Below are 15,477 nucleotides of genomic sequence, written 5' to 3' on the forward strand. Positions count from 1 at the left end.
AAAGCTGAACAGGATCATTTTAAAGGCACCTGGAACCCAAGGAGCAGTGGGTATTGAGGTGACTTGTACATGTCTAAGCAACATATCTGATCTTCCACCTAGGTTACGTGAACCAATATTACTTAAGAAAAGCCATGCTGAATCAGCAAGGTCCATCTGCACACTTTCTGCCAATGGACAGTTTGAGTCACAAGTACCTGACTGATCTTAAAAGGTAGATTGACTTTTAGAACTGAGCAACAGCTTTGTAAGTAGACCTGGCTACTAATTTTTTTTTTTTTTTTTTTTTAAGATATCATCTTTATTTTATCAATATAGTCCTTTTTAGTTCACAGCTGTAGAACTGCGTTTTGTTTTGGTCTTTATTTATACAAGAGAGGATTTCATTTTGTTCTTCTAATTCATTTTTATGGACTTGTCTCCCAGAAACATAATTGTGTAAGTAAGTGGTAGGGGAAAAGGAGGAGGGATGTTAAAATTTAAGATTTACAATAAGACCACAGCCTTATTCAAAATAAAATATAGTTTTAAAATATGTAAATTTTATTAAAATACACACACATTAAATATAGCAGACCCAGCTGCCATTTGTGGGAAATTTTTTTTTTTTTTTTTTAGTGCACACATAGGTGAATCATATGCAAACACTTTGCCAGATTTTAAAATTGAATGTCAACAGCTTGAAAAGTATGAATGTGGTTTCATTTGGAAAATTATCAGGTGTAAATTTGTACTGGTACTTGAGAATAAGTAGTGTAGTAAAAATGTGTGCATACTTTTGAAAATTCAAAACTAGACCCATGGTTCCCTCTTTCGCTCCAACTCTTCCCACAGAACACCTGACCATAAATAGAGCAGACAATTTTAGATAGCCTAACGGTGGGTAATGCAATATTTTATCCCCCAGAGATGGCTTTGAACAAATTGTTTGCTTGCCTTAGAACTGCAGATTTGGAAACTGACAAAAATCACATTTCATTAGAAAAAAAAGAAGAGACTGAATCTACACAATGCAGAACTGGTCCCTTCTGGTACTCAGATTTTATCCATACAATATTGACTAAAGCAAATCAGAAGGAATTTGTTTTTTGAGAAAACATGATCATAGAACTGTAAAATGTATAAATTACAGAGCGAGAGAACTTCACAAAACATCCACCCATCAGATTTTACACACATGTTCTTTTGTGGTAAAATAAATGGCAGGAGTATAGGAGAAATCATTGTGTCAGATCTTCATATATCCATTGGAGCCGACTCTGTGGATGCGGTGGGTGCTTGAGCACCCCCAATATTGAGAAAATTCCTTGTATATGTCCAGGGAGGGGTTATTTTCATTGGGCTTAGCACCCCGAATAATTTTGAAAAGTTGGCTCCTATGCATATATCTAATAAAGGGATTGCCCAAGAAACCAGTACATTGGAAAGCGGGACTATGGTTTTTAAAACAGCATTAACAAAAGAGTGAACTGTCAAAATACACCTGGGGATAGGTACATCTAAGCCACAGTAATGCTAACAGAAGGATTTTTTTTTTCTAATTCACTTTTAAAAAAAATATGATCTAGGCATCTCTCATTACCGATAGTTACTAGTGTTGGGGGAAGGGAAGATGGAGTCATTTTTCTTTTTAATTAGGAGTGAATGTTTAGAAAGTTAGCAGCAAGCAGGGAAAAGCAAAGATTAGGATGCTGTGCTCTTGCTGAAACCGGTGGGATTTTGAGACTGCCAACGCCACAGATCTTCACCTGAAAGCATAAAATATATTTTTCTGTATTACTATGGAACACTTTTTCTAAGAAAGTAAGGGAGTCTCTCCTAAATATTAGCACATTATCTGGGGGCCCAGATCGTGGTGACCATTACTTGTAATATTTGAAGTCTCACAAAATGGAAAGCAAGACCCCCCCCCCCCCCCCCCCCACTTATTTCAGGTACATGTTCAGGGTAATTGATTCATCCTAGTTAAAAAGTACTTTACCAGAGACGGACATGGTGTTTTACATTACGGTGGTGGATCTGACCCTTGTGAAATTTTCTACTTTAGTCCTTTACCATCCCACCCACGGGGCAACTTAAAGTTTCTCATGCACGCATTGGGTACAGCTTTCAAGTGAAGTTTCAGAGGGAAATTCTTTCATAAAGTTCAAGGGCCAGTCAGCAACACTATAAAGATGTTATGGCTATTTATAAATTATATATTTATAAATTAAATTCCAATGTGTTACGTGGCCTGCCTTGCCCCTTTGAGTTGGAGGTTAGATCATATGCTGAAAAACAGTATGTCTCATCTTGCAGGTAAAGGTCATTTTTCAGCCAATGATTTTACCCATGAAACTGCTTAGTTACCTGGGTAAAGTAATTTAAAAAATGTAATTGTCAGAGTATTAATACCCTGATCTGCAGTGTTTTGGAGGTTAACAGATTAAGCTGTTTAATTTATTAACTGATTCTAATATTCAGCCCAAATCCCCACACCATATTTTATTAATCTCAAGATGTGTATTTATCTGATTTTCTGTAACAATGATATAGTCATACTTCTAAAATAAATATAGCAAATACAAATATTTTAGATCACAGAGCTGGTGCTTTGATAAATAACTTTCAACTTACACATCTTGTCCAGTCCAAAGACAGCTTTCCAGCCTAGATCACGCGCAGCCAGGTTGGGGTTAGCAAAACAGGACGCAATGTCTCCATCTCGTCTTGGAGCTATCCTATATTTTATCTGAAAGAGATCCACACAAACATATCTAAAATCTTTTTTCTTTGGCTCTCTGTTCAACTGGTATTATTAGAAGTTAGTTCATTGGACTTGCCTTTTATACTGAACCAAATAGTCGGTTCTAATGCTATTTTTGCTATTTGATACTGGGGGAAAAAAATCTGCTTTCCATTTCGAGAACCAGCAGGTGCAGACAGAGAACTGAAAACTGAGCTGAAACATCTTTCTTGACATCCAGTCCTGTTTCTCAGTATTTTCTATCTCCAGCAGGTAGAAGAACATACTTTTCAGCCTCTGGTTCTGAGTGCCTTGCTCCTGGGTCCAGATGGTCAACTGATCCTCAGTTGAGCTAAGTGAGTGGGTCAAGTCTGCAGAGTTATATCTGGAGGTTTTCAGATCCCTGTCTCTGGTACCCTGTGAATTTACTTCTTCCCTCCCTTCACCTCTCCCCTTTTTCCTGTGGAGCTCTCCTTTTCCAGCACAAGAACCTTAAAAAAAAAAAAAAAAAAAAGAAAGGAGAAGGAAAACAGGTTTTCTGGAGAGTGTGGGTCAGAGCATCAGTCCTGAGCCTCTCACATCTGTGATAAGACTTGTGGAGACTGTGAGATTGGAGGGGGGGGAGAAGCTGGGAGTGAGAAATAAGTTCCTTCTCAACCCTCCAGACCGGTCAAGACGCTTGGGTTATGCTCGCCTACCAGCAGAGGGAGACTGAGAACACTAACTTCAAACTATGTACATATAACCTGTGCCTAGCCTTCTGTCGTCAGTATTTTCTCAGTCTCAGCAGAGGGTAGACAGGCAACCTGTGCAGCTTGTCCGGTCTGGTAGGATTCAGAGATTATTTAGGAGTTTCCTTTGGTCTGGTTTTAGCTTTTATCCCTGTGCCTGGAAGACTTAGTGTGCTGGGGGTTGGTGGGGCCTGCCATTGTCCCCTTTGGAGTGTCACACCCGGGTGGCCGGGTCCCTCCCCCTAACTGGCACTCCCGTTTGGCCAGCTTTGTGCCTCGGCTGCAGTTCTGTGCTGCAGCCTTGAGTGCCGTATAGTTTAGCAGCAGCAGGGCTCAATTTCAGCAATAAAGTTGTTTAAAAAAAAAAAAGAATCTAAGTTCTTGGAGAGAAAAGGCCCAGACGGTGTTGAGAGCTGAGGGAGCTGCACTCCGGGGTTCCGGAGCTGTTCAGCTGTTTTGGGGCGCTGCTTCTGAAGGCTTCGGGTGAGTGAGTTTTCGGGCTCTCAGCTGTTAGTTTGGCGCGCGATGTCGGGAAAGCCGCTACGATGCAGATCTTGTGCGCGCCGGGGGGTTGACGTGGTTGGCGGTTCCTGCCGTTTTTGTGGCGAACCGAAGTCTTCCTCCGCTCCGTCGGTGCTAGCGGCGGAGGTACCCACGTCTGGCCCTCCAGAGTCGGCAGCGTCTCAGTGTGGCAACGCGGCAGCGGTCCCGATTTTGGCGGGAACCGCCACCATTTTGGAATCTGCACCGCAAGGCCCGGAGTTGGTTGGAGGACCTATGTGCAATTAGTTGTCAGGTTTTTCTGGGGGGGACGTTCCTGGTCGGATGGGTTTCCCGCCGGATTTCATTTGGAGTTTATTCCAGGCCTGGCAGGCAGGGCCGACGCGAGCGGAGCCCCCTAGTCTTGGAACGGGGGGGGGGGGGGGGGGGGGGGGGGGGGCTAGTGTTAAGAGACCACGTGTAGAGTGGTCGGAGGACTTGGACAGTTTTTCCCCTCCGGAGTCAGAGGGCGATTTTAGTCCCCTGGAGGAGGATGAGGGGCCGTTGGCTGGTTATGAGATTGCTGTGCCTGGGGAGGACCCTTCGGTAGTCCGCATTTTTCACCGGGATGAGTTGACGGAACTGATTGAGCAGGTGTCGTCGACTCTCAAGTTTGAGGCGTCAGCTCCTGTGACAGCCGGGACGCAGGATCCTTTGGTTAAGGGGATCCGGCAGGTTTCTCGTACTTTTCCTATGAACGCGGATCTGAGGGAAATGATTACCCAGGAGTGGCGTTCGGCAGAAGATCAGTGTAAGGTGGCTCGAGCCATGGCTAAGTTGTACCCGCTCCCGCAGGAGGATAGAGATTCCCTCCGGCCTCCGACCGTGGATGCCGTGGTGACGGCTGCGACTAAGGCTACGGCTATTCCTGTGGATGGGGGGGCCGCGTTGCGGGACCCGCAGGATAGGAAATTGGAGACGTTTCTCAAGCGGAGTTTTGATTTGTCTGCCTTGGCGCTGCAGGCGTCGGTTTGTGGAGGTCTGGTGGCCCGGGTGTGTTTTCGCTGGGCTGAGTGGCTGCTGGATAGCCCGCCGGCTGATAGGGCTTCTTTAGTTCAAGATTTGGCAAAGTTGGAGATGGGGTCGTCCTTCATGGCTGATGCGCTGTACGATTTGTTACGGGCTTCGGCTAAGAACATGACCCTGGCGGTGGCTGCTCGTCAGGCCCTGTGGTTGCGGGGCTGGATGGCTGATGCTACTTCTAAGGCAAAGCTGTGTTCGCTGCCGTTTAAAGGTTCTTTGCTTTTTGGGGAAGAGTTGGATAAGTTGGTGAGGGGTCTTGGTGATGCTAAGGTTCCTCGTCTTCCGGAGCTTCGCCCTAAGGCTGCTAGGGGGTCCGCGGTGCGCGGTCAGTTTCAGGAAGCTCGACGATATCGGCCTGGCAGGTCCTCTGGGGGGACTAGGGGTCGGTTTTTCCAAAGAACTCAGTCCTTTCGAGGTGGTCGCCGTGGAGGGCGTGGTTCCGCTTCGGGAATGACCGGAGCGTCCCGTCCTTCGCAATGATGGTTTGGGGACCCAACCTCTGGTTCGCGTGGGGGCTCGTTTGCGCTTGTTTTACCAGAGGTGGGTCCAGATCACCTCAGATCAGTGGGTGCTGCAGATTGTGCGAGACGGCTACGCGTTAGAGTTCGACGGTCCTCTGCCCGATTTCTTTCTCGTGTCTCCTTGTCATTCCAGGCGCAAGGCGAGATCAGTGTGGGAGACTCTGGCGCGTCTGGTCGATTTAGGAGCAGTGGTTCCGGTTCCTTCAAAAGAGCGAGGAACGGGTTGTTATTCCATTTACTTCGTGGTCCCCAAAAAGGAGGATTCCTTTCGGCCCATTTTGGACCTCAAGAGGGTCAATGCAGCTCTGAAGGTTCCTTCCTTTCGAATGGAGACGTTACGCTCGGTCATTGTAGCGGTTCAGGAAGGAGAGTTTCTGACGTCTTTAGATCTGACGGAGGCTTATTTGCACATTCCCATCTTATAGGCACACCAGCGGTTTCTTCGTTTTGTGGTGTTGGGGAGGCATTTTCAGTTTTGTGCTCTTCCGTTTGGCCTGGCAAAGGCGCCTCGCACTTTTTCCAAGGTCATGGTAGTGGTGGCGGCTGCGCTGCGTTTGCAGGGCATTTTGGTCCATCCGTACCTCGACGACTGGTTGATCCGAGCCAAATCAAAGTCAGAGAGCGAGGAGGTGACCGGCCGGGTGGTGTCCTTTCTGCAGTCTCTCGGATGGGTTGTCAATCTGGCCAAGATTCACCTCGTTCCGTCGCAGTCCCTGGAATATTTGGGAGTACGTTTCGACACGAAGAAAGGTCGAGTGTTTTTGACAGCTCCCCGCATTTCCAAGCTACAGTCTCAGATCCGGCACCTCTGAGCTCAGAGGGCGCCGGCGGCTCGGGAGTATCTTCAGGTGCTGGGTCTGATGGCGGCATCAATAGAGGTGGTGCCCTGGGCCAGGGCCCACATGAGACCATTGTAGGTAGCGTTGTTGTCTCGCTGGTCTCCTCAGTTTCAGAGTTTGGAGGAGAGGTTCTCGCTGCCGGAGGTGGCTCGGTGCAGTCTTCACTGGTGGCTCCACTCTCCGAATCTAGCGAAGGGCATGCCGTTGGACACTCCAGATTGGGTGGTGCTGACCACGGATGCGAGTCTGTCAGGATGGGGGGCGCATTGTCTGGGTCAGGTGGCCCAAGGGCGTTGGACGTTGGAGGAGGCGAGTTGGTCCATCAATCGCCTGGAAACGCGAGCTATTCTGTTGGCTCTTTGGGCCTTTCAGAGTCTTCTGGACGGCAAGGCAGTCAGGGTTCTGTCAGACAATGCCACGGCCGTCGCTTATGTAAATCGACATGTGGGGAACGAAGAGTCCCGGGTTAGCCGTAGAGGCGGCGGAGTTGCTGTCTTGGGCAGAAGTTCATCTGCAGAGTCTATCGGCGGGACACATGGCAGGGGTGGACAACGTGAGTGCGGATTATCTGAGCAGACACACGTTGGATCCCGGAGAGTGGGCTCTCCATCCCTCCGTGTTCGAGCGGATAGTGTTGCAGTGGGGTCGACCAGTGTTGGATCTTATGGCGTCGGCCGACAATGCGCAGGTCTCTCGGTTCTTCAGTCGTCGAAGGGATGCTCAAGCCGAGGGCATCGACGCGTTGGTGCTTCCGTGGCCAACTCAGCAGTTGCTCTACGTGTTTCCGCTATGGCCGCTGGTGGGCCGCGTGGTGCAGCGGATCGGTCGTCACTCGGGGTTAGTGGTTCTGATAGCGCCCAATTGGCCCCGGCGTCCGTGGTATGGAGATCTGATGCGGTTGCTGGTGCAGGATTCGATTCCCTTGGGGCCTCGGGTGCGACTGGTTCAGGGGCCGATAGAGATGGCAGATCCCTCTCCGTTCTTGCTTACGGCTTGGCTCTTGAGAGGCACCGGTTGAGAAAGAAAGGTTTTTCGCCCAGAGTGGTTGATACGATGTTGAGGTCTCGCAAGAGGTCTACTTCTTTGGCGTATGTGCGGGTGTGGTGCACCTTCGAGAATTGGTGTCAAGAGCGGGATTATGTCCCTTTGCGTGCTTCGGTGGTGGAAGTTTTGGATTTTCTGCAGGATGGCTTGGAGAGGGGGCTGTCGCTCTCTTCCCTGAAAGTGCAGGTTTCTGCCTTGTCTTGTTTTAGAGGTAAGATTCGGGGAGTTTCCTTGGCAGCTTCTCCGGATGTGGGGCGGTTCCTGAAGGCAGTGAAGTTGATTCGGCCGCCTCGTCGTCCGTTGGTTCCGCCTTGGGATTTAAATTTGGTCCTGGAGGCGTTGGTGGCACCTCCGTTTGAACCCTTGGCATCCATTACATTTAAGGATCTTACTTTGAAGGCGGTTTTTCTGGTGGCCATTTCTTCGGCGCGTAGGATTCAGAGCTTAAGGCTCTGTCTTGCAGGGAGCCTTTTCTGTCGTTTGCTAAGGAGAAAGTGACTTTAAGGACGGTTCCTTCCTTTGTGCCTAAGGTGGTGTCTGCCTTTCATGTCAAGCAGGTGATTTCATTGCCTGTGTTGGGGGATCGCGCTGGAGATCTTACGCAACGGCGGCTGGCTAAGTTGGATGTACGGCGCATGTTACGGTCTTATTTGCGCAGAACACAGGATTTTCGCGCATCGGATAGGTTGTTTGTGTTGTTTGGAGGTCACAAAAAAGTGGCAGCAGCTTCCAAGGCTACTCTGGCTAGGTGATTGATGGAGACTATTGCTTCGGTGTACTTGTTGAAACGCCATGCCGTGCCCTCGGTGCTTAAGGCTCATTCTACTCGGGGGGTAGCTGCTTCTTGGGCGGAAAGTAGTTTTATTCCTCCGCAGGATATTTGTAAGGCAGCGGCGCGGTCTTCCATCCATTCCTTTGTGAAGCATTACAGACTTGATGTTCAGGCAAAAGAGGATGCTCGGTTTGGAGCGGCTGTGTTGTCTTCTGCTTTTCGAGGGTCCCACCCTTAAGTTTCTACTGCTTTGGTACTTCCCAAGCGTCTTCACCGGTCTGGAGGGTTGAAGAGGAAGGTGAAATTAGAGCTTACCTGCTAATTTTCTTTCCTCTAGACCCTCCAGACCGGTCAAGAGCCCGCCCTGTGGATTATCAGAAGTGATTTTGAGCCGTGTTCTGCTATGACTATTCTTTCAAGTTTAGTGTGGTCGGAGAGAATTTCTTTGACTATATGACACTACAGAGCGGGACGTTTTGACGTTCCGTCTGTGGAGGCACACTGTTGGTGTTTGACTATTGGTTTTCCAGGTACAGGGGTTGTTTTATCGTTTTCAGGTTTTTGGTTTCTGCTTTGCTAAGTGTATACTGACGACAGAAGGCTAGGCACAGGTTATATGTACATAGTTTGAAGTTGGTGTTCTCAGTCTCCCTCTGCTGGTAGGCGAGCTTAACCCAAGCGTCTTGACCGGTCTGGAGGGTCTAGAGGAAAGAAAATTAGCAGGTAAGGCCTAATTTCACCTTTGACTCAGAACTGCAAGTTCTGCTTGGTGCAGGGGAAGGATCCTAACTCACCGCTTGGGATATGTTGTGCTGAGCTGCAGACAGTTGGGGTGAGTGGCGACTCCCATGGAGGCAGTTTAGCAGTGTTCCCCCTGTGGGAGCCACCGGCCGGTGTCAGGGGTTGCAGTGCATGCAAGCCGGGAATCCCGTGGGATATGGAGGAAACGGTCGGTAGCGGCACGACTTCAGATAGGGTGCAGCATCTGAATATGCTGGGGTCTTCGGGCTCTCCCGCAGTGCTGGTATGCAGTTTGATGCAGGAGAGTGCAGGAACGGGCACCATTTTGTTGGTGCTGACTGGCAGTGAGGAGCCACCTCTGATCACGAATGGAGCACAGCCACCATTTTACAGTCTCAGGGCCTGACAGCGCATTCAGCTGCATTGGGATCCTTTGTTTTCTCCAGAGTTTATATTGCTCTTACACCAGACTTATTTACTGAACCAGAGACAGAGTTGCTGCAAGGTGCTTCAGTTACTCACCCTGCTGCCCCTCTGGCTCCTAAGTCATCTCATTTAGACATAACATAATAACAACCTTACTGGGTCAGACCAATGGTCCATCTAGCCCAGTATACTGTTTCCAATAGTGGCCAATCTAGGTCACAAGTACCTGCAGGAACCCAAATAGTGAGTGAGCAGTGGCTTCCTCATGTTTGTCACAATTGCAGACTATAGGCCTTTCCTTCAGGAACTTGTCCAAACAGAAGCAGATGGAAGTGATCAAAACATATATCATGTTGATTCTTTTTAGTTTCACCGGGGCCAATATTCAAAGCAGAAGCGCCTCCTGCCTGCTTAAATCACCTGTTGCTGCCCAATTGCCAATATTCTGTGGAACTAATGTGGGGTGGCAATGAATATTGCCTCCGACTGCCACCCCCCCCCCCCCCAAAAAAAAAAAGTGGGTAGGTCAGGGGGTGGTGCTGGAAAGGAACCAGGGCTTATGCGGGTGCTGCCAATATTCAGCCGAGGTCCTCATAAGTTAAGCAGGTGAATTTAGGACAGCTTAATTCATCCGCTTACCCTGCTGAATATCAGGCCCCCCCATGTCTGACCCAAGGGGGGGTTAGTATCCTGGCTGGGGGTGGGCATGGGAATGCTGTCCTGGGGGGGGGTGGGGGGAGGGAGCGAGGGGAGATTTTTCTTTATGCGAATCCCAGCCCGATATGCAACTGGGGCCTGCATAAACTCCAGTAGTCTGCCCGCCCAAAATTATCTTCGATGTCGGTGCCCGGACATGGTCCAGCACTGAATATCGGGGGATACTTTAGCCAGCGACGATCAGTGTTGTAAAAAATGCTGCCGACTGAATATCGCAGGGAGTGTATATTTTTATATAGCAGGCTTACAGTAATCGGTTACATACATTTTTCACAAGTTTATGTTTAAAGACACTGTTTTGAGCTTTTTAAAAATCTCAATATTTACCTTTTTTCCAGAAGCTTTTTCCATAGCTTGAACCATCTGAAGGACTGAATAACCAGTGCCTGTGCCAAGGTTATAGACCTGTAACAAACAGGTTAACATGTTAGGCTCCCTTTGACAGGTTTCTTCACTTCTCTTTTCAATCGCAGAAATTTTTTCTTTAATAGTTGACACCACAAACCTAGTTCCTACTACTAAAACTTTAAATACATAACAGTTTTAAAAGTGAATCTCCTGTAGATTTGATCATTATTTTAAAAACACATAATATCAATATTCACATACAACTGTTTGAACAAATCAAAACATTCAAAAGGAGACCTACCTTGCAGCCACTGTTTTCACAGAGTTTCCTAAGAGCAGCAATGTGACCTTTTGCCAAATCTACGATATGAATATAGTCCCTGACACCTATCCCCATAGTGAGAAAACAAATGAGGATATTAAGCAAACAGAATAAAATATTCACTATCTTAGTTAAGCAGAAAGAGCAGAAACTCAAAAGAAAATAAAAACTATAAAAAAAGTAAATTTTACATATGCAAGAGAAATTAATTAGCTGCCTTTAGCTTAGGGAGGACAGCAGATATCAGACACCCGGCAGAAACAATTATTTTATGGCATGCAGAGGTGTCACTGGTAGACGAGTATGTTAAAGGATCAATGCTGTCCTGGGGAGGTGGAGGTGGGGTGAGGGAGCCCTGACAGGTTGGTCACTGAAGCAGGGATTTTGAAGTGAATGGGTTTCTACATCTCACATGGATTACGCAAACAAGATAGGAGATGAGTTGTAAGTTTGGGAAACAGGGGTTTCGATAACACTGGTGAACTCTTGTTCAACTCAGAAACTCTGCCGACAACTTTCCGTTTTGGCCACCATTTTTTTTTTTCCTCTTCTGTTTCTTCACATGTCTCCTACAAGTTTGCCCAACTCACTAATGGCAGCCTTACCTCGCTATGGTCCTGCCTTAGAAGGCAGCACAAATTGCAAGGGAGGAGGGTGTGCCAAAAGAGTTCCTTTTGCCTTCCATATGCTTGCCAAGGTGTCCAGCATCTGCCCTTCCTCACCCTGCATCCATCCCCCTAGAATCCCTCCTCCCGAAAGCCCTCCCATGCTCTGCCTAAGTGTACACCCCTTGCAGTTATGTGCTCTTGAAGACTCCCTCCTCCCAAAAACTCCCAGTCTATGGGAGAAAGTAGCCTAGCTTGCTAACAGTGCCCGGGGATTTCATTTTCAAATGGCAAAGTGTAGTTTATACTTCAAACACCTGTTTTAAAGAAGATGCAAAGGACACATGAGGCCAGGCAGCCTCCTCACAGAGTTTTCCTTTGAAAACTTGCTTGCAAGCCCTGAGTTAATTTCTACAAATTGCTCCTTTAAAATGCAATGTAAGCACAGACACATTTCACTGCTTAAGAACTTACCGGTTCCATCAGCAGTATTATAATTGTCCCCAAAGACGCATAGACACTCCCTGCGCCCAACTGCCACCTGCAAACAGATCGTGAAAGCTATTAAACAGACTAGCATAATTCTTGCAGAAATTTCTTATAGAGAAATGCAGAAAATATTCATGCAAATGATCAACACATCATACCATTATATATTACAATACGAAAATGCTTAAAATAATTCATCATTTCAATTAACAGAATTATACCCAGAATTTAATTTGTAGATAAAAGGGAGTGGGGAAGGGGCTCCCTCACAACACACAAATTTTCAAGAGGACACAGAATGACTTCTTTACAAAGAGATACAGTTACAGAGTAAACTATCCAAACATGCAAAGGGTGGTGATTTTTTTTTTTTCAAGGGACTGATGTAACATTTCAGGGGGTGGCTGCTGGATAACCCTTCTTACTTCGTAGCCCATAAAACTTCATTCAATGATTTTAAGTTTGTAAGAAAACAACTAATTAGAACCAGCAAGTAGACAGTTGTTAAGATTGGAAAATGCATACAAATCTGTTTACATAATAAGCTGAATGTCAGCATAAATAAAAACACTGATTCCAGAGGAAGTGACGTCAACAGTGAATATGGCAGCATAGACGCCGAGCTCCTGGACAATCGCAATAATTTTCTATAATCCCTCCGGACTGAACCGACAGAAAACCGTTTGCCCGTGAGAATTAAGTGCAGCTGAGGGTGGACTACCGAAATCGGCGATGCAGACTCGAGCAGAAGCGGTCGACCTTGCTAAATTTGCATTTGCAAAAGGCGCAAGTAAAACGCACATAGCGATGCAAATGGGGGACAAAGAGGCCGTGAGTGAACGAGGCAGTGTCGGAGACCCGGCTCTGGATGAGATACCTCAGACGCAAGAGGAGACAAGTCCGAAGGAGGGAGTCTTTCCTGAGCTCCGGGCCTGGTTACAGGAGATTTGAGTGGACCTCAAGGCGGTCTGCTCTGATTTGGCTGCTTTAAGTGCTGACCTGTGAGGAGAAATTAAGGAGCTGGGCCATCGGGTGGAAGAAGCTGAAGGGCGTATTGATGAACAAGCAGAGGCGCTGGGATCCATGGAAAGACAGATCACGGACATCCGAATAGGTCAGCAGCAAACAGCTGATAAATTAGAAGACCTAGAAAATAGAAGTCGGTGCCATAATCTGCAGTTCCATGGTCTTCCTGAGACCCCAACATACCAGGACAGCGAATCGGTGGTCCAGCAAATAGTGAGTCAGCTGCTGTCGACACCGGAAGCACCGATGGCCCAGAGACGGTATACCTTGAGAGAGCGCACCGAGCATTGGGACCTACTCGGAATAATCAGCCCAAAGATATTATTGTGTGATTTCAAAACTTCAAAGTGAAGGAGCAAGTGTTTAAAAACAGCATGGCAGACTGCAGACTTTAAATGGGACTCTTATCCCACACAGATATATCAGGACTTGGCATCTGCCACCTAGAAACATCGGGCTGACCTGAAGCCAGTTACAATCAAGCTTAGCGACCTGTGGATCCGGTACAGATGGAGACATCCATTTGCGTTAGTTTTTTTACAAAGAAGGAAAGGTGCACCAAGTTAAGACTGTCGCAGCGAGTGGGACACAAGCGCTTACAACGCCAGCAGTCGGCTGGCCATCTTACCTGACCATGGACATGTAATTCGCAACAATATTGTTTTACAGTAGGCATTGGTGAACCCCTCTCAGGGTTCAGGTTCACGTAAGCGAAGCAACGCTTTGATGGTTTAAGCGGGCTGGGTTATGTTCGATGCTTGAAATAGTTGATATACAATGTTGGGGGATGTATTGATGCTTTATGTATTGCTTATAAGATATTCCAGGGGGGGAGCCGAACTAGGAGTTAGAATGATTGGCTGGGAGTGAGAGGGTCACATTCCTCTTAAGGACACCTTTCCTGATATGAGGGGGGGTGCCATGGATCTGGAGGGGAGGGAGGGTGAGAGGGGGGATAGGGTACAGGGAGGGAGAAAAGAAAATGTAGAATCGTGAGGAGAACAAGAGATAATATAGGTCTAAAATACAAACTAATGCACGCGTCAAACTTTACCTACTTAAGTACACAGTCATGGAACGCACTGCCACGCAACTTAAAAACAATTTATGAACTAACGAACTTCTACAAACTACTGAAGACCCATCTCTTTAACAAGGCTTACCACAAAGATCAACCAATGTGAATATACATAACTCCTCCAAACATAGTTAGAACTGCCTTATAATATCTGCCTGTTATACTACTATCCTAACTGTTCATTATCATATTGCCAAATATTCTTCTGTAACACTAAATGTCTATTTTTTAATTATATTTCCACTACTCATGATGTATTGTAAGCCACATTGAGCCTGCAAAGAGGTGGGAAAATGTGGGATACAAATGCAATAAATAAATAAATAAATAAATAGCAAGACGAACAGAACCACACGTTAAGTGGTTAACACTAAATGTTAGAGGGCTTAATATCCCCAAAAAGAGACAGCTATTGTTTCGAGAACTAGTCCGGCTGCAGGTGGACTTGGCCCTCATACAGGAGACCCATCTGAAGCCAAGATATGAACGGCTATGTAACCACAAACAATATCCCTTGATCTACTTTGCATCAAATATAGATAATACTAAAAGCAAAGGGGTATTCATAGCCCTTAATAATTCTAAACCCTGGGAAATCCGTAAGGTGATAAGGGATAAAGAAGGAAGATACCTGTTAATGATCCTTGCTTTAGCAGGAAGGGTCTATACGATAGTAAATATATATGGACCAAACATTAACCAAGGAAACTTTTTCTGAGAACTAGACGAGCTAATTACTAAGCATATTGAGGGATCTCTATTAATTGGAGGGGATTTTAACATCACACTGCAACCACACCTAGACAACTCCTCACCCCAGGTTAGTTATGCCAAATCGAGTAGGAGGCAGCTTCAAGAATTCATGATACGCTGGCAGTTGGTGGACTTCTGGCGTGGGGCCAACCCTACCACATGAAGCTATACATGCTTCTCAGCAACCCATCAGACATTCTCAAGAATAGATATGTGGCTGGGGGACACCACAATTCAGGGACAGATAGGGATGCACCAGATTTTACTTCGAAAGTGGTCAGACCACTCGCCAGTATTAATGCAATTTAACAGTCCTAGACCCAGAAGGGAAGAATGTATTTGGTGTTTAGATGATGCCTTACTGGCTGACCCTGATAATTTATCTCAGATAGAACAACACATCAAAGATTATATCCACTTTAATGATAATGGGGAGGTTACTCCATCTACTTTATGGGAGGGTCTAAAGGCAATCCTACGAGGACACCTAATAGCACTGAGGTCACGCTGCTGGAAAAAAAGATCTGCAAAAGAAGAGGGGCTCTGCGAGAAGCTAGCAAAACTTGAAGAGCAATTACATCAAGGAGGGAAACAAAAGGCTTCTGATCTAGAGGCTCAGGCACAGGGGCTACGTAATCAAATTAATGAGATAGAGCTGGCGGATCGCTCGGAAAAGCTACAAAGAGTGCGTCAGTCGCACTTCGAGTTCGGCAACAAGGCTAGCTGGCTCCTGGCATATAAACTTAAGCAACAAATTGGGCGGAATGCAGTAAAAGG

General features: G+C 46.7%; 1 protein-coding gene across 2 annotated transcripts in view; it reads right to left on the reverse strand.

Moving 5' to 3' along the window:
• The window catches only part of GALE (UDP-galactose-4-epimerase), a 50,945-nt gene continuing 35,468 nt past the window's right edge, over window positions 1–15,477 (reverse strand). The window contains exons 7-11 of one of the 2 annotated variants that reach the window (XM_030218941.1): window positions 11,829–11,895; window positions 10,729–10,814; window positions 10,407–10,484; window positions 2,617–2,731; window positions 1–1,748 (exon numbers count right to left, since the gene is read on the reverse strand). In XM_030218941.1, coding sequence (XP_030074801.1) covers window positions 1,684–1,748; window positions 2,617–2,731; window positions 10,407–10,484; window positions 10,729–10,814; window positions 11,829–11,895 — 411 coding nt within the window. In that variant the 3' untranslated portion in view covers window positions 1–1,683. Of the gene's footprint in view, window positions 1,749–2,616; window positions 2,734–10,406; window positions 10,485–10,728; window positions 10,815–11,828; window positions 11,896–15,477 lie in introns of those variants that run through there. The other variant, XM_030218942.1, reaches the window with a different exon arrangement.

Source organism: Microcaecilia unicolor, chromosome 11, assembly GCF_901765095.1.
Source record: "Microcaecilia unicolor chromosome 11, aMicUni1.1, whole genome shotgun sequence".
Taxonomy (NCBI): domain Eukaryota; kingdom Metazoa; phylum Chordata; class Amphibia; order Gymnophiona; family Siphonopidae; genus Microcaecilia; species Microcaecilia unicolor.